Raw genomic sequence first — 22,776 nt, 5'->3', positions numbered from 1 at the left:
TGCTTCCCGGGGCGGGGAGGAGGCAGGAGGCGGCTGCGCGGGGCCGACGCGGGCAGGGGCGGAGGACGGGCGCACGCGGGCCGGGGCCAGCTGCTCGCGCTCGGCTCGGCTTGGGGGCGGCGGCGCGGGAGGAGCTGGCTGCGCCAGCCAGAGGGGCCGCCGGGGGAGCGCTCCCACCGCCGGGCCCCGCGGGCCAAGTCGGCCTCGCATCTGATTGATTCCGCTTTTCCTGGAGAGAGCGGCAGGACCGCTCTCGGGCCGCCAGCACCTGCCTGCACCGGGCGGGCCTCTTCCCTCTCCCGCGCGCCGCCGCCGCAGCCCCCATGCTCTCCGCCCCCGCCGCCCCCCGGTGGCCGCCGCTTCTGCTGCTGCTGCTGCTGCTGCTGCCGCCGCTGGCCCGCGGCGCCCCGGCCCGGCCCGCAGTTGGGGGGCAGGCCTCGGAGCTGGTGGTGCCCACGCGGTTGCCCGGCAGCGCGGGCGAGCTCGCGCTCCACCTGTCCGCCTTCGGCAAGGGCTTCGTGCTGCGCCTAGCGCCCGACGACAGCTTCCTGGCGCCCGAGTTCAAGATCGAGCGCCTCGGGGGCTCGGGCCGGGCGGCCGGGGGCGAACGGGGGCTGCGCGGCTGCTTCTTCTCGGGCACCGTGAACGGGGAGCCCGAGTCGCTGGCGGCGGTCAGTCTGTGCCGCGGGCTGAGCGGCTCCTTCCTGCTGGACGGCGAGGAGTTCACCATCCAGCCGCAGGGCGCGGGGGGCTCCCTGGGTCAGCCGCACCGCCTGCAGCGCTGGGGTCCCGCCGGAGCCCGCCCCCTCCAGCGAGGACCCGAGTGGGAGGTGGACACGGGAGAGGGTCAGAGGCAGGAGAGAGGGGACGACGAGGAGGACGGAGAGGAGGAGAGCCGAGAAGAGGAGGCAGAAGGCGCTAGCGAGCTGCCACCGCCCCTGGGGGCCACGAGTAGGACCAAGCGGTTTGTGTCTGAGGCGCGCTTCGTGGAGACGCTGCTGGTGGCAGATGCGTCCATGGCTGCCTTTTACGGGGCCGACTTGCAGGTAGGACTGAGAGCCTCCTCCAGCCGCAGTGCCGGAGGGCCCCCAGACGCCTCCAGCGTCTCTAAAATCTCTCCTTCCAATCCCTCTGAGAAAAAAATCCCTTCCCGTTCCTCATCTTCTCCAGCCCGACCCCAAACGAGATTCTCTCCTTTCTGAAAAAGAACAGTAACTCTTTTCTGAACTTTTGCCACCCTGGCTCCCTGCGCCCCCACCCCCAGGTCCCTTCCAGTTTAGAGTGGGGCTGCCGACGCCCATCCCTCTCATCCGAATCTCCCGCAGCACGTGGCACACTGACCCGAAAGTGGGTGTCAACACATCCCCCGGCACCTGTCTTTCCCAGCAGAGATAAAAATTGACTGTTTAGGAATAGCGCCCACTCCCAACCCCGTTTCCTCAGCCCTCTACTGTCTCTAGATCTGAGAGGCTCCCAGGGAAAGGCAGATGGGATGGAAAGAGGTGGCTGTCTGATTCCCTTGTGTATGGAGGTCGTCATAAGCAAAAGACACTGTTTGAAAGGAGCTGAACCTGGAGAGGAGCTGCCCAACTTCTGTGCAGCCAGCTGGTTGTGATCAAGGGGCATGGACTACCTTGCCAGCCTGGCACTCAGCCCCGGCAGAACTTGGCAGTGCCAGTAGCCAGCACAAGAGGGAGGGGCACGGAACTTCTGCCTGGGGGCTCAGCCCAGGAACTGAAGCTTTGGTGGAAACGGCAGGGGAGTGATGGCTGGGATGAGCTCTTTCGGTGGATGTCTCTGGTAAAGTCAGACCCATACTTGGTCCACCCAGCTGCCCTTAGCCCAGACACAGCTCTTAACTGAGCAGGAGCAGAAAAACAGAGTCCAGGGGATGACTAACTAACCAGACCATTTCTAACTAAATGCAAAGATGGTGCTGACTCAGCAGGAGGTGTCTGTGTTGCCCTAAACCCCAATGTCTCCCCAAAATACCAAGTGAAGGCTTTTCCAGGAGAAAAGGAGGGTAAGGGTTCCAGGAGAGGGCTGCTCTTTGCCCCTAGGAAGCACAGAACCAGAGATGTGCCAGGGAAGGAAGAACTGACCTGCCCAGAGGTCACAGTTCTCTGAAACAGGGATCCTGGCAATGCAGCAGCTAAGCTGACACTTTGGTAGTGATGGCATCCTTGGCTGGGACCCCATGCTAGGCTCAGCCTGTGCCTGACTGCTGGGGGCCCCAAGGGCATAGGCATCGCCTGTGCAGAATAGTCCAGACAGGGAAGGGACTGGCCTGTTTCTCATCCCAGCTTTCCCACCCTCTATCACTGGGAAAGGCAGGGTAGAAAAAACCCAGGGAGAAATAGATGCATAGGATGGGAAGCACTGTGGGTGAGAGTCCACGTGGCTGCTCCTCTGGCTACTGCGGGTGCCGGTTACACCCCAGGCAGGCACCTCTGCAAGCCCTCCTGGTATTTGCTTCCCCCAAAGCACGGCAGAGCAGCGGGCCGCCAAAGCAGTCTGCAACATGAGCTTTGGCTCATGCTGATTTAATATCTGTTTCCCTGCCTGCCCTGAGAGCGGGGAGCAGCAGGGCACAAGCCTTCTCCTCTGACTCCTTTATTTAATCAAGTACTAGAGAGGGTGGCAGAAGAGGGGTGAGAAGTAGGCTTCTCCCGTCCCTTTAGGACCCTCACACCTGGCTTCTAGGGGGCTCCACCAGAAGGAAGCTGAGATGCACCCATTGCAAACCCAGAGTGTGGTCCTGTGCCCCTCTACCCCCATACACAGAACAGATTCTGACATCTGCCTGAGAACCAAAACATAGGAAGGCCAACAAGAGCCCTTTGTGCCAGCAGAGAAAGTCCATTTTTCAGCCTTCAGAGCCAGAATGTCTCACTCTCTCAGCTGATCAACTGGACGCAGGAGATAACTGAGTATTTGCCTCAGGGACATACTCACATCTCCAGACATCCTAGCCATCTAGAGGCAGACATGCTCTGAGGCCCAGCCCCAGGATGCCCGGGCTGGGGACACAGGAGGCTCTGCTGGGGTTTGCACCTGGTTTTGTTCCCTTCAGCTTATGGCCTGGGTTTGCTGTTCCAGGCAAGTGGGCTTTCTCTGTGGCGGAGTCACCCGGGCACTGCCATCCTCATGAGACTCCTGGCCAGATGATCTGGCTTCTGCTTGCCCCACTCCCCGTCCCCCATAAACATGCATTTCTGGGCCTTTCCCAGCTGCACGTAGGCACCTGCACACCCAGCAAGCCCACCTGGATGAGGAAAGCATAGCAAAACAGGCATCGGGCACCTCTGAAGGCCGAGTTCCTCTCCCTAAGGGGTTGACTTCTGGGTCTCACCTGGAAGGAAAGTCTTCCCTCAGGGAAACCAACCCCGCCACCTCTACCTTGGGTCTTCTGTCCCAGCCCACCTGCACTCCTGCTGCCACCGTGCCAGGTGGGGGAGGGGCTGAGGTACAGCTGTGTCCAAGACACCCTAGGGCCCCTCCACTGATGAGCTAACCAGCCTTGGAGATGCTACAGGACAGGTGTGACTGGCTCAGCTCGGTCCCCTGAGCTTCGGAAACAGGACCATGAGCCCAGCTGAGAGAGGAATGAAAATCAAGTCCCTGTGCCTCAGGACCTTGCCTGCCCACAGCCACCTCCTCCAAATGGAAGCCAGCCCTTTATGTAGAGACCTCATTCACACAGAGGGAAGGCACTTTGGGGTGCCTTGGTAATCAGGGGTGTGCTAGGATGAGAAGAGGCTTTATCCCTCTAGGGCTTAGAGTTCCTCATCTGTGAAGCAAAACACCTGGGCTAGGTGATAACCCGCTCCAAGAGTCTGTGTGCCGGCTTCATGATGAGCCGGTCTTTTGGAAGATTCAGCCACTCTGAGCATGTTCAATTCACAGCGTGGTTGTACATGCATGCCTTCCATCGAAATACTTGTGAGGGGGGCAGAGGGAGAATGCACAGCTCACAGAGGACATGTGGCTTCCCCAGGATCAGACAGCTAGTAAGTGGCAGGGCTGGGTCTGCAGCCCAAGTCTCCCAAAGCTGAATCCCACACACTGTTATCCCACCAAGCGGCCTCTTTCTCAGGACGAGGGTCTCTGTCGACCCTCTGACACTTGCCTATGTTGTGGGAGTGGGTCCTTAAATCCAGCAGTTCAAAGCCATCCAGGACCACTGTGAGGCCTATCCGGCGAAGAAACCACCTTGGAGGCTGAGAGAAGGAATGCACCATTGCCGAGCTGGTGTCCCTGCTAAGCGACAGTGAAGTTTTCCAGAACTCTGTCAATTGAGTTCACTTAATCCCATGACAAAAGGGGCCCCTGCCTCCTACCTTCTTATCTGGTTTCAGAGTTAAGAAGCTCAGACAGAGGGGGCTTTCTGAAAGGAGGGACCACCTGGGAAGACAACATTAGCTCTGTCTCCATCCGGCTGCTGCTCACTGTCCCCTGTGTGAACCTGGGGCGGGATGGAGTGAGGGGCAGCGTGGGCAGTGCCCGTTCTCGCCAGCCTGGGATGCCTGCCCCGCCAGTGCTTCTGCAGTGAGCAGAGTCTCTGAGTTCTCTTCTTAGCAGAGAGGGTCCAAAAAGTGGCACTCGCAGGAGGTCAGATTCTGGGGACTGACTTCAGGGACGGCTTTCACAGCCATCTCCGCACCCCTTACCTGCGTGGTCTGGGGAAAATGTCTTCCACAAGATATTAGATGCTGAAGTGAGCACACGGCCTAGGTTGTCCAGCACCATCCCAGTTTCTGCCTGTTCTGGTGTAATTATTAATACCACCGTCCTTTCCTCTCAAGGGTGTCCTGGTTTGGATGACAAGAGAAACAGATTCACATTCCCCCAGGTTTGTAGCTACCAGGGAGAAAGACAAGCATCATATGTGCAAGAACGACGTCCTTCCCAATGGCAAAAGAATGCATCTTTTCCATCCCTTATATCTTCTACAGTCAGAATGATCAAAGATATGGAATATTTCCCAAAGAAAATGTCTCAGCGTCCAAAGATCGCTCCTTCCCCATCCTCCCAGGGGTGGGGTGTGCACAGGCAATGACAGGCAGACCTGCTGCTTGCAAGCCTTGGGTTTGCTTTGGCGAGGCTGTAGTTTTCCTTACAGCAGCAGAGATGGGTGGCAGTCAGTGCAGAGACTAAGAACATAGACTTTGGAATGAAACAGAAATAACGTAGTTGTTCGAGCAAGTCACCTATTTCTCTGTACCTCCACTCTTTCAGGTAGGAGCAGTTATACCATCATCCTAGCCTTGTCTTGAGGATATCACAAAATATGGAATGCACCTGACCTGGTGCCTGGTTCAGAGGAGGTACTCAACGAGGCGTGGCTATTACTAGAGTTGCCTTCAGTGACGGAAACCGTTTGTTAGAGTGGGGAGGATGGGCTGGCCCATGCCTTCAGAGTGCCCACCACTGCTGTTTCAGCTCTGCTGTTCCACACGACAGTAGAGCCTTCTCTTTCAGCTTGCCCCTGCTCGGTGGTGAAGGCTGACTTGTAGTTAGGTGTACGTGTGTGCTTCGAAGAGGCGACCTTGCCCTTTGCTATTCCGAGAACAAGAAGAGGTGGAAGATATAGTGCACGTCGTTCTCTTTTCTCCTCTCACCTCTTCCCTCTCCATTTGCTTCTCCATCTCCACACCCCCGCTCAGTCTCAGGCCCTAGAGAGGCAAGGTAGGAAAAGGAATGCAGCGGATGCTGGAGCGAGAGCTTCCCGGGGCCACTTGTCCTCTGCTGGCCTCCCCCAGGGGTTGCCGCAAGGGAAGGCAGTGGAGCTGCAGGTGACGTGCAAACGGGAACAGTAATGATGACAGATAGGAGGAGGCCTGCCCGTCCCCATCACCCACCACAGCTGGCATCGGCTGCCACAGGAGATCTGAGGGAGGAATCTCTTTGTTTGTATCTCAAAGAACCAAAAGGGGCTCTGGACCACCCACTGGCCAGGGTGTTGTTATTCTTTTTTTATCATTATTATTATTTTTAATAGGCACAGGATCTCCCTATGTTTCCCAGGCTGGTCAAGCACTTCTCCCACCTTGCCTTACCAAAGTGTGGGGCTTACAGACATAAACTACCCTGACTGGCCTGACGTTCATCTCTATTCCAGGTCCTGGGGTCACTCATGCAGGAGCAGACTCCCTAAAAAATGCCACCTCTCCCTAACCAAAGTTAAGAGTATGGGATCCTCAAGTCACTCAAGAGCAGGTTGTTTGACCACCCCAGGCGGGCTGACCGTGGGCTCCCACCAACCTGCTGTGGTTTTGGGGGTTGCCTGCTGTGCTGAGGCCTCTCCTCCTCGGGGGGTCAAGGACCTCGTTCACATTCTTCACACAAAGCCTGCACTGATGTGGTGAGCAGGGAGGCGTAAATTGGCACCAGGCCGTGGAGCAAGCCGTCTGACCTTCTCCTTGACCAGCCGCAGGCCTGATCCCCATGGTGACTCTAAGTCAGGGCTGTCCTTTGAGTCCAGGGCATTGGGGGAGAATCAAAGGCTCACACCCTGAGGTCGCCGCGCCCCCCCCCCCCCCCGCCTCAGTGGTCCTTCTCCCTAGGGAACTTCTCCCTAAGGCATCCCTGCCATCATTTCTCAGAAGAGCTGATTGGTAGGGGCAAACCAAAAACCCAGTAGAACAAGAGATAAGGAGAGATCGGTGCGATCAGGATCTCGGATTTTGAAGGGACACTGGACCACGGAATCCTCCTAGCCTTCTTGAAAATGAAAAATATCTTCTGAGACAGCAGCCTTCGGATATCTTCAAGTCCAGCCTACCCCTTGAAGCTAAATGGCTCTGAAGCCAGCCCTACCTGACAGCTATGCACTGTCTGGAGAAGACAATGATATAAGCATCCTGAGCTGCAGGGAGGAGGCTCCCTGGGAACCTGAGGGCCTGGAAGCTCCTTACCTCTCGCCATGATCTTCACGCAGCAGTTTACCCTGTGTGAAGATCAGGGGTTAACCCTTGCCTCCCTCCGGTCTTCACTGAGGACGTGAGCACTGTCTCATCTCTCACTCAGCCTCCCTCTGATCTGCTCAGCATGGGCACACAGGCTTGCCCCAACCTCCCGTCTTTAGCTCCTTGCACTGAGCTGCCTCGGCCCGAAGCTTAGCAGCTGGTGTTCCTTAGCTTCACACCTTCCTTGTACAACCTCATCTTCCCCAATTTGAGATTGTGAAACTGGAACTTGACAGGAAGAAATCTTGTGATGATGGTCGCAGATTGCCTCAGAAGAAATTTCTGGGGTTGGTCCCTGGCCCGTCAGACCCTGGTCCTTCTTAGAGAGATCAGGATACTGTCAGCCTCCTGGAAGCAGTGAAGACCTGGTCAGGAGTTCATCTCGGCAAGCCACCATTCCTCAGCACTCACCCCCAGTTGCATAATGATGTGATTTGCTTTTTTTCCCTCCAGAATCCAACTCCAGGAGCAAATGCCAAGTATTAGCCTTCCTGATAAGATGTTTACATCAGCCTAAATATTGCTGGAGTGCTTCATACACCAAGTAACCTGCCAACCCCTGCTTGTAGGGCTAACAAAATACATGGCTGATTGCCTGCGAGGTGAACAGACAGATTCCATTTACAAATAATGGGATTCATCTGGAACACCCACACATGGCCTCACCCCATGGAATGTCCCTGCTACCCTTTCCTTTCTCCTTCTTCCACTCCCACCTTCCAGACCACAGGAGAAGAGGAAGAGGGGCTCCCAAGAGGTAATGATCGAGGGATCAGAGAGGCAGGACAAGCAGGTCCTGCCCAGCTGACCATGCTCCAGCTCAAGAAGCACCCACCTCTGCCCCTGTGTCTCCCCTTCCACAAAATGCTCAAAGAGGGCCACTTTGAGGGTCGCCAAGGCAGGAGAACGAGTTCCCATCTGGCCTCCTCTCCAAGCCTTGGAATCCAGCGGGGGAGCAGTTGGCAGCCCAGGAATGAGACAGAGGCCAGGGAATGATGTACGCTCTGTTGGCCAGCCTGGGTGAAAGGGAGAGCAGCTGTGATCCAAAGCACATGGGTCCTCTAAGACCCACGGGACCCTCACAAGCCCCAGGCCGGAAGGAAAGAAACCCATCTGGGCTGTCCAGGCAGACACCGGGAAGCCAAGCCCTGGGAAACCTAATGATCACCCTGCACACCTCAGAGTCGGGCACCCCTGGGCTGGCCTCCTGGTGTGAAGAGCTGTGTGACCTTCGACAAGTTAGTTTGTGTGACCTTCTACTTCCTCATTCCTGAAATGGAATTACAGTACCTTCTTCATAGAGTTATTGTGAGAATTCAGTGAGGTGATGTGGCAGAGTAGCTGTTGTTAGGAGTGATTATTAGAGCAAAGTTTTCAGTATTAACGATTCCCACCCTGAAGAATAGAGTTACGCCAAGAGACACCAGAAAATGCTCAGCTGGATTCTAAAAGAGAATTCTACTAACCTGGAGCACTTAGAACATTGCTTCTGGGCTGAGGCCGGGGACGGGTGGGAGTAGTTGGCAGGGAGACGGTGTCAGGATTAAGGCATATAAGCCGTGCCGTCCAGTAGAACTTTCTATCTGCACATTCCAGTACAGTAGCCACAGGCCATATATGACTATTGACGCACTTGAAACGCGGCCCGTGCCACACGATGAGTTTCAGGTTTTGGATTTTAACGAATTTGGATTTAGGTCGTCCCATGAAGCTGGTCTGGATATTAGACTCACAGGTTCGGAGCAAGGCAGGTCTGGGTTCAAAAGCTGCCGTTCATGAATCAACTTTGTGACCTTGGGCAGGTTCTTGAGCCTGTTTTCTTACATGTAAAATGAAGGGAGTGCCGTGGAGGCCCCGGGGGTATCGTGGGGCTTTGGCAAGAATCCGATGCTCAGCCCCATAACAAGAGGTGATGGCAGCGGACAGGCCAAGCCGAGGGACCTGAGACTTAACCCTTCACTCTGCCCCTTGTCTCCTCCTTCCTGACAGGACCACATCCTGACACTAATGTCTGTGGCAGCCCGAATCTATAAGCACCCCAGCATCAAGAATTCCATCAGCCTGATTGTGGTCAAAGTGCTGATAGTAGAAGATGAAAAATGGGGCCCAGAGGTGTCCGACAATGGGGGGCTTACGCTGCGTAACTTCTGCAACTGGCAGCGGCGTTTCAACCAGCCCAGTGACCGCCACCCGGAGCACTACGACACGGCCATCCTGCTCACCAGACAGGTCCGTGCCTGGCTCCGGAAGCCCCGGGGAGGAAGGGAGACGGGATGGGCAGATCAAAGGGAGGACCATGAGGCCTGCCCAAACATGGGAAATGTCTCCCTGCTGGCCCCAGCTGGACACCAGAGCCTCATGCCCAGAATGATGAGGAGGAGGTCATGAGGACAAGTGTGAGGTATTTGCAAGGGAAGGAGAAGAATCTTGTAAGGGCTCTTTTCCAAAAGTTTGTGACCAGCTGTCTCCTGAGGTCACACATAACAAGAAGAAATGGGCTTGAGCTGCCCAGTGAGAGATCTGGGCTTGGAATTAAGAGAGCAACTCTATCTGCAGTGGTTGTTAAATGTAGGGGCAAGTAGCCGGGGCATCCCCTCAAGATTTGCCCACAGCTGGAGGGATGCCCACCTACACAGCACGATTTCAACAGACAGCTTCCTGGAGGCAAGAGAGTGGTCATGTGTGCCAGGCCCTGTCTGTTCCTTCAGTCTTATAATGGCCCCACCGGGCAGTTGCCCATGTGATCCCCATTTTGTAACAGAGGAAACTGAGGCACAGAGAGGCCGCACAGCTCTCTTGCCACATAGCAGCAGCGCCTGTAGTCCAGCTGAGGCAGTGCTGCTGCAGGGTCATATTCTGAACGACCGTGCTGTCCTGTCCCCCCACAAAAACCTTTCAAGTCCCAGCCAGCCCTAGGATGCAGCCAGCCTGGAATATAGAACAGCTTCCCTTACATGAGTGACTGATGGGAAGACAGAGCAAGATTTCCTGATCTTGTCACTCAGAAATCCATCTTGATAGCCTTTGTATTTTATATTCTTTTTTGTTTTTAATTTTGTTTTGTTTTGTTTGAGACAAGGTCTCACTCTGTCACCCAGGCTGGAGTGCAGTGGCACATTCACAGCTCACTGCAGCCTCTGCCTGATAGGTCCAAATGATCCTCCCACCTCAGCCTCCTGAGTAGCTGGGACCACAAGCACGAGCCACCTCGCCCAGCTAATTTTATTTTATTTTTTTACTTCCTGTAGAGATGGGGTCTCACTATATTGCCCAGGCTGGTCTCCAACTCCTTTACTCGAGCGATCAAGCAATCCAACCTGCCTTGGCCTCTCAACATGCTGAGATTACAAGCTGTTCTTATTTTTTAACAAAAGGAAATTTCACAGGTTACTCTCCAATTTAGAAAGAGTGGGGGCAGGTGAATTGGCTTGACCATAAACTCAAAAAGATCCAATAAAGCAAGGCCATTAGGTGAGATATCCAAACACGCTGAACCTTCTGATGCTTCCTCCTCCTGAAAAAAGGTCAGCCAGGCACATGGCAGGTGCCTGTAGTCCCAGCTGCTCAGGAGGCTAAGGTGAGAGAATCGTCTGTGCCCAGGATTTTGAGGCTAAGTGAGCTACAATTACATCTGGGACTAGCCATTGCATTCCAGCCTAAGCAATATAGCCAGACCTCGTCTCTAACATTTAATTTCTGCTGGGCACCGTGGCTCACACCTGAAATCCCAGCATTTGGGAGGCTGAGGCAGGCACATTGCCTGAGGTGAGGAGTTTGAGACCAGCCTGGATAACACGGTGAAACCCTGTCTCTACTAAAAATCCAAAAATTAGCCTGGCATGGTAGTGCATGCTTGTAGTCCCACCTACTCGGGAGGCTGAGGCAGGAGAATCGCTTCAACCCTGGAAGCAGAGGCTGCAGCGAGCCGAGGCTGCACCTGCCATTGCACTGCAGCCTGGGCAAAGAGCAAGATTCCATCTCAAAAAAAAAAAAAAGAAGGAAGAAAATTTAATTTAATTTAATTTAAAATCTCAGTAAATGCAGGTGATGCACAGGCCAACAAGCATGTTATGAGATGCTCAGTGGTGCACGCCCACGTGCACGCAGGCACCCACCTCCGGGCCCACAGGCCTGCAGCACACCACACACACACACTGATGCACTCTCTTGCTCTCTCCCCCGCCAAGCAGAACTTCTGTGGTCAGGAGGGGCTGTGTGACACTCTGGGCGTGGCAGACATCGGGACCATTTGTGACCCCAACAAAAGCTGCTCTGTGATCGAGGATGAGGGGCTCCAGGCGGCCCACACCTTGGCCCATGAACTAGGTAAGATTTGCCGTGCCAAAGCTCACTTTACCATATCAGAGGCAACTACTCTTCCAGATCCAAGGTTGCGTAGATCTGAAGGAATATTCTGCCCTCACTTAGGGATAATGCCTCATCATTTTGACAGGGTGACTGTATACAAACAGATACTGTGCTGGACAGTGCTGCACACAACTCCACTCCCATCCCAGCACATGGCCAAAATACAAAAGCAGCATCCCACACGATTATCACCGGTCACCCGGCAAATGCCAGGACACCAGACATGTGCTGGGGTGGAGGCGTGGAGCTGTGCACCTGCTAAGCCGTGAGGATCCGGGAGAAGAAAAATGGTCCAGAGACTGCCTTGTCAGAAAGCAAATGATAGAGCTAGATCCAAATTTACAACGGACTGAGGCAGAAAACAAAGGAGTATCCGTGTTTCTCAGTCATCTGAGAACGCATCCTGGAAGAGCAAAGCCCAGGGAAAAGCCTGACACAGAAATCTTCTGAGAGTAAGGGGGTGGCTGCTCCCCTCCGGAGCTCCATCCCTGTCCCTAGCTGGGCTGGGTGGAGCGTGCTTGGGCAGGGCAGGGCAGAGTGGACCAGGCCTCTCTCCCCAGGGCACGTCCTCAGCATGCCCCACGACGACTCCAAGCCCTGCACGCGGCTCTTCGGGCCCTTAGGCAAGCACCACATGATGGCGCCGCTGTTCGTCCACCTGAACCAGTCGCTGCCCTGGTCCCCCTGCAGCGCCATGTACCTGACGGAGCTCCTGGACGGTGGGCACGGTAGGCACCGGCAGCCCCGCCCTGCTTGTCCCATGGGCCTCCTTCCACTGCTGCTGGCGCAGGGACCCCCTCCAGCTGTGCCTCCTCACAGGACCCTTAGAGCTGAGTCTCCGGCCAGCCTCCCATGCTGGGGCATTCACACCACCCCCGAGGTCTGCTCTTCCTGGCCCCATCTTCCAGCAGTCAAGTTCTGGGCTAATTTAGATTAGTCACGAAGCAGGGGGAAGTCGTCCGAGAAGGTCGTCTGAAGGAGGAGGGTTTGAGCAGCGCTTGAAGGAACAGACGCAGACAGCACAGAGGAGAGACGAACCTACAACAGCTCAGGCATGGCAGAGGCAGTGACTGCGGCCTGTGAGAGCAGGAAGGCGGGGAGCTGGTTTAAAGGACTGGAATCAGGTGGGGGCCCACACCTGTGGTCCCAGATACTCGGGAGGCTGAGGCAGGAGGATCGCTTGAGCCCAGGAGGTCAAGGCTGCCAGTGAGCTGTGATCACGCCACTGACTCTAGCCTGGGTGACAGAAAGAGGCCCATCTCTTAAAAAAATTGCTTCTCAGAAGAGGGAAGTAAAGAAAAAACAATTTTAAATGGTTGGTATTGTTGGTAAAGAAATGAAGTATTTTAGATTCTTCTCACTGAGGAAGACAAGGACATGTATGGTGCAAAAATAAGATTATCCAGACAGCGTTAGTCGCTCTTCATTTGCATGCTGTGGCTTTGAGGAGCTCGGTTAGGTTGTGATGTGGATGAATACTGCGTTAGCTGGCATTCGCTGGGTACACGCTGAATGTCAGGGGCAATGCATCTAGATGCTCTGGACAGCAAAGGAAAGTCGGTGCTGAAAAGCCTTTGCAACTAATAGTCAAAAATTAGGCAAGATCTCACTAGATCATCGAGTGGTGACAGCTTTTAGTTGGAGGTCAAGGAAGTCACGATGCCTAGACCTTCACGGCCATTCATCACAGGCCGTGGAGAGCTGAGAGGGTGGCTGCCCTGCGCGCGTTCTTAAGCCCCTGCTTCCTCTTTTCCCAGGGGACTGTCTCCTGGATGCCCCAGCCACGGCCCTGCCCCTCCCCACAGGCCTCCCGGGTCGCAGGGCCCTGTACCAGCTGGACCAGCAATGCAGGCAGATCTTTGGACCGGATTTCCGCCACTGCCCCAACACCTCTGCTCAGGATGTCTGTGCCCAGCTCTGGTGCCACACTGATGGGGCCGAGCCCCTGTGCCACACGAAGAATGGCAGCCTGCCCTGGGCTGACGGCACACCGTGCGGGCCTGGGCATCTCTGCTCAGAAGGCAGCTGTCTACCTGAGGAGGAAGTGGAGAAGCCCAAGGTGAGGGACAGCCCCTGAGGATAGCTGGGAGAAGGGAGGGAAAAAAGGAAACGAGGACTGAGAGCTGTTCTAAAGGGGAAAACCACACTTGAGAACCAGGAACTGAGAGACAGCCAGGCACAGTGGCTCACACCGGAATCCCAGCACTTTGGGAGGCTGAGGCAGAAGGATCACTTGAACTGAGACTAGCCTGGGAAACATAGTGAGATCCTGTCTATACCAAAAAATAAAAAATAAGCCAGGTATGGTGACTCACACTTGTAGTCTCAGCTACTCTGGTGGCTGAGATGGGGGATCACTTGATCTTAGGAGTTCGAGGCTAAAGTGAGCCATGATCATGCCACTGCACTTTAGCTGAGCAAAAGGAGACCCTGACTCCAATTTAAAAAAAAGAAAGAAAGAAAGAAACTTCGAGCCAGGCCGCAACATAGGACTTCTAGGTAAAATCACTCATCTTTTAACAAACAAACCAAAGCATATTTATCCACACAGTGAGGAGCCCATAGGTTGACACTGTCACGACTCCGGACATTAGGGGACTGCCCCTGGGAGCTGCTTTGGGGCTGACTCAGGGCTGGTGCAGATGCAGATTGGTGAGAGGTGGGAAACAGGAAGGTGGGCATGCCACAGACTGGAGCCACTGTGAATTCCATCACGAACACAGAGAGACACGTGGAATAAATTCCATCAAGAATTGAGTGAAAAGTATTCATAGCCTGCCCGTGCTTGAGCTGAATGCACGATTAGAGGTTGGGAGAATGAGAGCAGTTGTGGGAATTCTGTACTCAAAGAGGAGGAGAGGAGGCAGAATCAGAGCTGCCTCTGGCCAGGCAGAAAAAACTTGGCCCAAGAGAGAGTAAACTCACAAGAAAAACCAAGTCAGTGCCAGTGAGGGTTTTTAAATGATTCATTTCTTTGCCCTGGTCTTAATACATCCAAACTGTGAGGCTGATCACATTTCTCTTACTGTGAGTCATGGAGCCATCACTATGAAACAGCATCCACTGAGTTTCACAGCCTGGTCCCCGCCAGCGTTGAATCGCCAGGGTGGCCCGAGCACTCCTCAGCGCATGTCTTTTGCACTGAGCTTTGGGAGCCTGCCTGTGCCAGGTAAGCTCCATACTCCTGTCCTAAGCCTGAGCTGACGCAGGGTTCATGGAATGATCCTCAGCCACCTCCCATTCTCCCTGTTCATTCTCATCACATGTTATTGAGAGAAGAGGAGAGGGATCTGCCACCGATCCCCAGAGGCAGAGCCGAGCTAAGTGCAGGGTGAGGTTGACGTGAAATGATCATGGAATGATACGTGGCCTCTATTTTTAAGAACAGTCAGATCAGAGAATAAATATTTATAGAATCAGACTGAGTGCAGTGGCTTATGCCTGTAATCCCAGCACTTTGGAAGGTCAAGGCAGGTGGATCACCTGAGGTCAGGAGTTCGAGACCAGCCTCCCCAACATGGTGAAACCCTATCGCTACTAAAAATACAATAATTAGCCAGGTGTGGTGGCAGGTGCCTGTAATCCCAGCTACTCGGGAGGCAAAGGCAGGAGAATCACTTGAGCCCAGGACACAGAGATTGCAGGGAGCCAAGATCTCACCATTGCACTCCAGCCTGGGCGACAAGAGCAAAATTCTGTCTCAAAAAAAAAAAAAAATAGGGAAGCAATTCTGTTTCTTTTCCAGGTATTATCCTCTCACTGGAACCAGTGGCTGGTAGACTATGGCAATACCACCCCAGGGATGCTTCCTTTAGACCACAGTTCCTCTACCTTGGCACTAAGGACACTTGGGGCTGATAATTGTTACTGTGGGGACAGTGCATTGCTGGATGTTTAGCAGCATTCCTGGCCTCTACCCATTAGATGCAATAATGTACACCCTCCCCAGCTGTAGCCACCAGAATATCTGCAGACAGTGCCAAATGTCCCCTGCAGGGCAGAATTCACCCCAATGGAGAACCACTGCAGCGTACGACACCTCATTCCCATAAAAGAGTGTCATTCATTCATTCATCCAACAGATATTCTATTGAGCACCTTACTAAGCATAAGGCACTGTTTTAGACACTGGGGAGTCAGTAGTGAATGACTCCAGCCTAGTTTATGTGTTCACAAAGCCACTCAGGCCATGCAGTCATTAAACAAATGATTGAGGCAGTTTACGGCGCTCCATGCACCAAGATGAGAATGACTAGATGAGGAAGCCAGGGCTATGGCCACCCGGCGGCACAGACGCTGAAGCCTCCTGGCCTTTGCTCCTGATTCAGTGTGCCATTGTATGTTGCAGCCCGTGGTAGATGGAGGCTGGGCACCATGGGGACCCTGGGGAGAATGTTCTCGCACCTGCGGAGGAGGAGTACAGTTTTCACACCGTGAGTGCAAGGACCCCGAGCCTCAGAATGGAGGAAGATACTGCCTGGGTCGGAGAGCCAAGTACCAGTCATGCCACACGGAGGAATGCCCCCCTGACGGTAATTGCCACTCAGGGCCGCCCCTGCCAGAGAAGCAACTATCATTGCTGTAACACATCCCCAGAGGATGTGTAAAGTGAGAGTAAAGTGGGTCTCCTGGGATATAGAGTTTTGCCTGTGATCTCCACCTAACTGGCCTCTGCAAGGCTTCAAGCCCAGGGGGAGCTCTCAGGGACCCGGGACGTCTCTCATAGTGTTCAGAGAACCTGGCAAAGTCAAGGAGAGAAATTGCCCTCATCTTCCAAGATGTGGAGATAAGGACATCACTCCTAACCAAACTTATTGGGGAGGAGCCTTTGCAGAGAGGCTAGTGTCTAGGAAAATAATCCTCCTGGAGGCATCGGAGCCCTCATCTGTGTGCAGAATGGAAGCATTTTCCAAAGCAAGTATCAGAGCCAAACCTCCAAGGTCTTTCTAGCCAAAATTCAGCCCAGGGTGGAGGGAGGACTTCTGAATCTGATTCCTGTGCACATTCCTTCTGAAAAGAGTTGCCCATCTTCCTTTGGGGCCATGGCAGCTGCTTGACAGAATCTTCCCGAGAAACAATACTACCTGTCCCTTCCCTTGGCTATTCCTATCTCCAGTACCTACTGGAAACCACACACATTAACTCGGAGGCAGTAAAGGGGCAGCAGCACACTTGTGAGAGGGAAATCATTACAAGGTTTTTCCCCACCATCCCATCCAAACGCCCTGTGTGCAGCTCCAGGAAGTATTGGCAGGCTTGAAAAATCAGGCAGAGCTTTAGGAGAGATTCCACCATGGGAAAAGACACTGGCATTGGGTTGATGGCTCGTAGGAGAATCTGTAGGCTTTGCAGTTTCACAAGGCAAGAAGGATCCACAATGGTTTGAGGCTCAACGGATGAGTCACAGACCCTAGGTTGGTGAGGGGCTCAGAGAAAGGAAATGTTGGGTGAGCAGAAGCTTTGAGGGGAGTTAGGACTGAGCAGAGTCTAGGGGACTGAGATAGGGTGAGGTGTGGGGAGACCTGCCAGGATGGGGGGAAGGTGTGGGAAGAGCCCTCAATTCACTTAGGTGGAATCAAGCAAAGCACACCAGCATGTCAAGGCCAGACCGCAGAGGTCCTTGAGGGCTGACACAGTATCCAGGGATTATCTGTGCCACCTGTCCCATCAAGTCACCTGGAAGCTCCCGCAGACACAGCCCAGACCCCCTCAGCTGCACTGACTCAGAGTCTCAGGCGTGGAACATGGCATCTGCCTTGGCAGAGTCTCCCCAGACATTCAGATGCACAGTTCGGGCAGGGAACCTTGGCAGGAAGAACAGCTTTAATTTTAGGATTTGGGGGTGGAAAGCAACCCACGTCTAACTTCAGATGGCTTGGTCTGGCAGCGGCATGCAGCAGGACAGAGAAGACGCAGGCATGGGTCCCCATGAAGCCAGCAGGCCCGGGCTTGTGGTAGTGAGAGTGGGATGCCATCGTTTTAAATCACAGATTGTCCTGAATATAGTGTAGGTCTTCGTGACAGTTTGGAAATAGCAGATAGAGATGCTCAAATGTTTGGGAGACACCAGGATACCAGTCTCAGACTTAAGCGTAATAAGAACAGCGAATGAAAGTCAAAGCAGTTCGTGGAAGGACCATCAGGATCTTGGCCATGCAGAGTTGGCGGTAATCACAGTACATATTCCCTAGAGACGCCCAGAATTACAGAATGTGGGTGTAGGGGCAAGATCAGAGCTAGACATGTAGATTTGGAAGTCTTTGGACTCATGTCCAGGGTCACTGAGGAAGTCGATAGGGCGCAATTAGCAGTGTCCTGAGAACATAGCTCCACATGCCATTCTGTGTCTTCCAAGCTTACTGAACTGTTCCCTATTCCTCCCTGAGTTTATTCATCTGTAAAGTACAGTGAATCTCTTTCCCTAACGGAAAGGACATTTATCCTAGAAAGCCCAGCCTGAGTCTGGAGGGCTCCTTTCCTTGCCCTTTCTGGCGAGGGTCACAAGTGTCTAGGAATGTTGTGCCCAGAAGACACTGGGCCTGGGTCCCTGGATTAAGTCTAAAACCAAGAGAAAGAAGAAGAGTGCTGTACGTTCGGGACTTCTCCAGCGGGTCCTCCTGCTTCCGCAGGGGTGTCACCTCCATGCCTTTTCTTCCTCTTTCTAGGGAAAAGCTTCAGGGAGCAGCAGTGTGAGAAGTATAATGCCTACAATTACACTGACATGGACGGGAATCTCCTGCAGTGGGTCCCCAAATATGCCGGTGTGTCCCCCCGGGACCGCTGCAAGTTGTTCTGCCGAGCCCGGGGGAGGAGTGAGTTCAAAGTGTTCGAGGCCAAGGTGAGAATCACCCTGGGACTCAGATCCAGAGATGGGGAGGAAGGTCGCCTGTCCCTACCCTTCCCGCAGGCTGCTTCTATGCTCAACACACCCTCCCTCACCCTCCGTTTCCCTGTTGCAGGTAATTGACGGCACCCTGTGTGGGCCGGAGACGCTGGCCATCTGCATCCGTGGCCAGTGTGTCAAGGCCGGCTGTGACCACGTGGTGGACTCACCTCGGAAGCTGGACAAATGCGGGGTGTGTGGGGGCAAAGGCAACTCCTGCAGGAAGGTCTCCGGGTCCCTCACCCCCTCCAGGTGAGTCTCCCCAGGAGTTCCGTACCTTGCTTGGTAAAAGATTGTAATGTGCTTTGCACTCTGATAGGCCCAAATTGGAATTGTGGCTGCTACTTAATAGCTATGAGGGTTGGGCAAGTTATTTAAACTCTCCAAGCTTCAGTTTCTTTATAAAATGTCAGCAGTGTCTCTATCTCAGAGTCGTCGTAAGGATTTCCTGAGATGGGATGTGCATTTGGCAGTGTGGAGCCCATAGAAAAGACAGAACACAGAGCAGCCGTGACTTTTACGAGGGCTGGAGGCCATGTGGAGAGGGAGCTGTCCTCTCTGACTCAGTCGAGCCACACTGAGTAACCTGGACCTCTGCCAGAAAACAGCTCTTCCAGGCCTGTTTTGGGAAGGACGTCTCACCCTAAGCCTGGAAAGCCCTGTCCTTTCTGCAGATGGATCTTCAGAGAAGGGGGTTACCAAAAGCGGGCCCTGGCAGCCTCAGGGCTTTCATGAATCTGAGAACTCCAGACACTTTGTTCACATCCTAATGTCACACATTCATAAAACTCCAAGGGTTTTCTAAAGTGCGTTCATTTCCACGTTTGATTTGTAAAATAAGTCCATGAGGTAGGTAAGACCAATACTATTCTTCATTTTGCAGAGGAAGAAATTAAGGCACAAAAAGATTAAATGACTTCTCTAAGGTCACATTGATAGTTAATGACAGCCAGAGGAGAACCTAGTTTTCCTAAGTCCTGGATGACTTTTTTCTGCCACTCCATGTACTTCCTGGGGAGGAAGAGCAAGGTCAAGTGTTTTATATGTACCACACTCTGCCTCTCTGCCTCTAGTACATCCACATGTCCTTCAGGGGGCTGCATGAGCATACATCTGTCCAACCACTCCCCGCACTTCATGGTCTCAGAGTTTTTGAGAAGTGTTCACTGTATTGTATTCTGCCTAGTGAAGCTCGCCAACCCTGCCCCATTCTCTGTGTGTGTGTGTGTGTGTGTGTGTGTGTGTGTGTGTGTATCTCTGTCTCTACATCTCTCATCTCACCAGTCTGAGAGAACAGAATCAGCTTATAGCAGGTAACTTGGGACTCTTTTTATTAATTTTAATTTATTTTTGTTTTTTTGAGATGGAGTCTCACTCTATTGCCAAGGCTGGAGTGCAGTAATGCAATCTCGACTCACACTACAACCTCTGCTTCCCAGGTTCAAGCAATTCTCCTGCCTCAGCTTCCCAAGTAGCTGGGATCACAGCCATACGCCACCACACCCGGCTAATTTTTGTATTTGTTGTAGAGATGGGGTTTCATCATGTTGGCCAGGCTGAGGCTGGCCTTGAACTCCTGACCTCCAGTGATCCACCCACTTCAGCCTCCCAAAGTGCTGGGATTATGGGTATGAGGCCCTGCCATAGAACTCTTTTTAAATTTAAGCTCAAAGGATATAGAAAGAAAGAAGCAGACGCTATTCCGATACTGGGTCCCTTGGCCACTTTCCCTCAGGCTGTAGACAGGTGGGCCTGTGGACACTCTCAGAGCCCAAGACTAAGCAGCCAGCCCCAGCTGGACATACAGCAAGAAGAGCAAAAAGCTCACCTGACGGTTGCCTCCCTTTCTCCCCAGCCTACGGAACCCAGATTCCCAGGAAAGAACAAACAGCTAATCCTTCTTCATCCTACCTAAAGCCCTAAGCCAATAGCGGACTGGAAACAGTTTCCCAAAACAGCATCCAGTCTTTCCGGAAGCACAGTGCTCATGGTGTCTGGGCACTCCCAGAAGGTGGCTTCAAAGAGGCAGGCTTGAACCCCCAACTCTCAGCCCCCAGCCTAATCCCACCATAGGGCCATATTCATCAAATGCTAGGAGCTGACTGACACAAAGAGGCGGTGTGATATTTCCCTCCTGTTCATGTTCTGGAAGGGGTGTACGGAACAGTTTTGTCCATGCGGATTTGAGCTCTGGGTGAGGAGGTGGCCAAGCAAAGCTGTATACCAGTGCGAGGAGCTAGAGGTATTTGAGATCTCATTTGATAGATGCCAGGGGTGGCTGCATCAGCACAGCTCTCCAAACCCTTCTGGGTTCTCCTCCTCTGTAAGCTGTTCTCAAGGCCCACAAACTTCAACTCCTCAACCGCACATTTGAAATATCTGGTTTTTGCCAGATGAAGCAGAAACCCTTGAAAATCCCAATGTACAAGACATTTCTGTCTACCTGAACAGCTGCTTTATTGAGAACATTGAGGCAACTCGCTTAATTATTTGCTTTGGTTTTTTTTGTCTGCCACCTGGGGTGCCCACTTCAGTTTCCAAGGCATCATCATGAGCTGGGCTGGGTAGCCACTGGTCTAAGGGTGTCTTTCTGTTCCTATCATAGTTACGGCTACAATGACATTGTCACCATCCCAGCTGGGGCCACTAACATTGACGTGAAGCAGCGGAGCCACCCAGGTGTGCAGAACGATGGGAACTACCTGGCATTGAAGACGGCCGACGGGCAATACCTGCTCAACGGCAACCTGGCCATCTCTGCCATAGAGCAGGACATCTTAGTGAAGGGGACCATCCTCAAGTACAGCGGCTCCATCGCCACCCTGGAGCGCCTGCAGAGCTTCCGGCCCTTGCCAGAGCCTCTGACAGTGCAGCTCCTGACGGTCCCTGGCGAGGTCTTCCCCCCAAAAGTCAAATACACCTTCTTTGTTCCTAATGACGTAGACTTCAGCATGCAGAGCAGCAAAGAGAGAGCAACCACCAACATCATCCAGCCGCTGCTCCACACACAGTGGGTGCTGGGGGACTGGTCTGAGTGCTCCAGCACCTGCGGGGCCGGCTGGCAGCGGCGAACTGTGGAGTGCAGAGACCCCTCCGGCCAGGCCTCTGCCACCTGCAACAAGGCTCTGAAACCCGAGGATGCCAAGCCCTGTGAAAGCCAGCTGTGCCCCCTGTGATTCAGGGGGCAAGGGCCAGTCTTGTGCTCCTGGATGTGGGGTACTGGGGTGCAGACGAGGGTCTCCACTGTGGTGACTCTACATATCAAGGCAGCATGGCCGACCCAGGCCTCCCATTCCCGCAGTCCTCCAGTACTGCACAAATTCCTACAGGGGAAGAGGAGAGGTCCAGTGGACTAGACCTTGCTCTGGTTCAAGTAGAGGGCATAGGTTAAAAGGTAAAAGTGCACTTATTGACTCAGACAGAACACTCACCGTCAGTCTGTTTGCAAAGGACTAGCAAACTTAAATGAAAAAAAAATTCTATCTGGTTTCCCCGATACATAATCTACCTCAGAGGGGAAAAAATTAGTACAAGTCGGGCATGGGGTGGGGAGTCGATGGTGAATGTCACAGCAGGCTCCAAAGCTGCACCCAAGCTGTCTTCGAGAATGATCACGACAGTCTTCAGTGCTAAAATCCATCACCTAAAGGGCCGCAGCGTCACAGGGTTGTGGAGAGCCACCTGTTCTCAGGCTGCCACCTGCAGGGGTGGATCCATTTCAAGTATTTATGCCAATGTGTCTCTGAACTAAAGTGTGATCTTATGCCAATGCAGTGGTCTGCTCTGGTTCATTGTTTCTTTGGAAAGAGCAGGGACCTAGAACCAAGGGATGGAGGCTGAAATTAGGTCAGCTCACCTTGAATTCATGCTGGGCAGCTGGCTCCTTGCCTGCTCTGGGTCCTCACAGACCTGCAGAATCCAGCTTATTCAAGCAACTTTCATTGGCATGATCTAGACCAGTGGTTCTCAAGCTTTCATTAGGATCATCTAGAGGACTGGTGAAAACAGATTGTGAGGCCAGGCAGAGTGGCTCACACCTGTCATCCCAGCACTTTGTGAGGCCCAGACAGGAGGATTGCTTGAGCCCAGGAGTTCAAGACTAGCCACAACAACATGGCAAGACCCTGTCTCTACAAAAAATTTAGAAATAGCCAGGCACGGTGGCTCATGCCTATAATCCCAGCACTTTGGGAGGCCAGGGCGAGTGGATCACGAAGTTTGAGACCAGCCTAACTAACATGGTGAAACCCCATCTCTATTAAAATACAAAATTAGCCAGGCATAGTCCCACACACCTGTAATCCTGGATACTCAGAAGGCTGAGGCAGGAGAATCGCTTGAACCCGGGAGTCAGAGTTTGCAGTGAGCCAAGATCTCTCCACTGCACTCCAGCCTAGACGACAGAGTGAGACTCCATCTCAAAACAATAAATAAAAAATAAAAATAAATAAAATCAGTTGGGCATGGTAATGCAGGCCTGTAGTCCCAGCTACTCAGGAGGCTGAGGTGGGAGGGTCTCAAGCCCAGGAGGTTGAGGCTGCAGTAAGCCATTTTCAT

At 53.4% G+C, this 22,776-nt stretch overlaps 1 protein-coding gene across 1 annotated transcript; it reads left to right on the top strand.

The window, feature by feature from the left end:
* Nucleotides 1-323: 323 nt before the first annotated feature.
* On the top strand, nt 324-21,993 carry ADAMTS8 (ADAM metallopeptidase with thrombospondin type 1 motif 8). The gene is made up of 9 exons (XM_021671259.2): nt 324-1,046; nt 8,958-9,197; nt 11,159-11,294; nt 11,897-12,064; nt 13,094-13,395; nt 15,685-15,868; nt 18,002-18,174; nt 18,296-18,471; nt 20,825-21,993. The coding sequence occupies exons 1-9, from the start codon at nt 324-326 to the stop codon at nt 21,393-21,395; spliced, it is 2,673 nt and encodes an 890-aa protein (XP_021526934.2). The 3' UTR covers nt 21,396-21,993.
* Nucleotides 21,994-22,776: the final 783 nt, after the last annotated feature.

Source organism: Aotus nancymaae, unplaced genomic scaffold (genome assembly GCF_030222135.1).
Source record: "Aotus nancymaae isolate 86718 unplaced genomic scaffold, 86718_ANA_hifiasm-v0.15.2.pri h1tg000012l, whole genome shotgun sequence".
In the NCBI taxonomy this organism is placed as follows: domain Eukaryota; kingdom Metazoa; phylum Chordata; class Mammalia; order Primates; family Aotidae; genus Aotus; species Aotus nancymaae.
The sequence above is the reverse complement of the archived record's forward strand: the minus strand, read 5'-3'. Positions and strand labels throughout refer to the sequence as shown.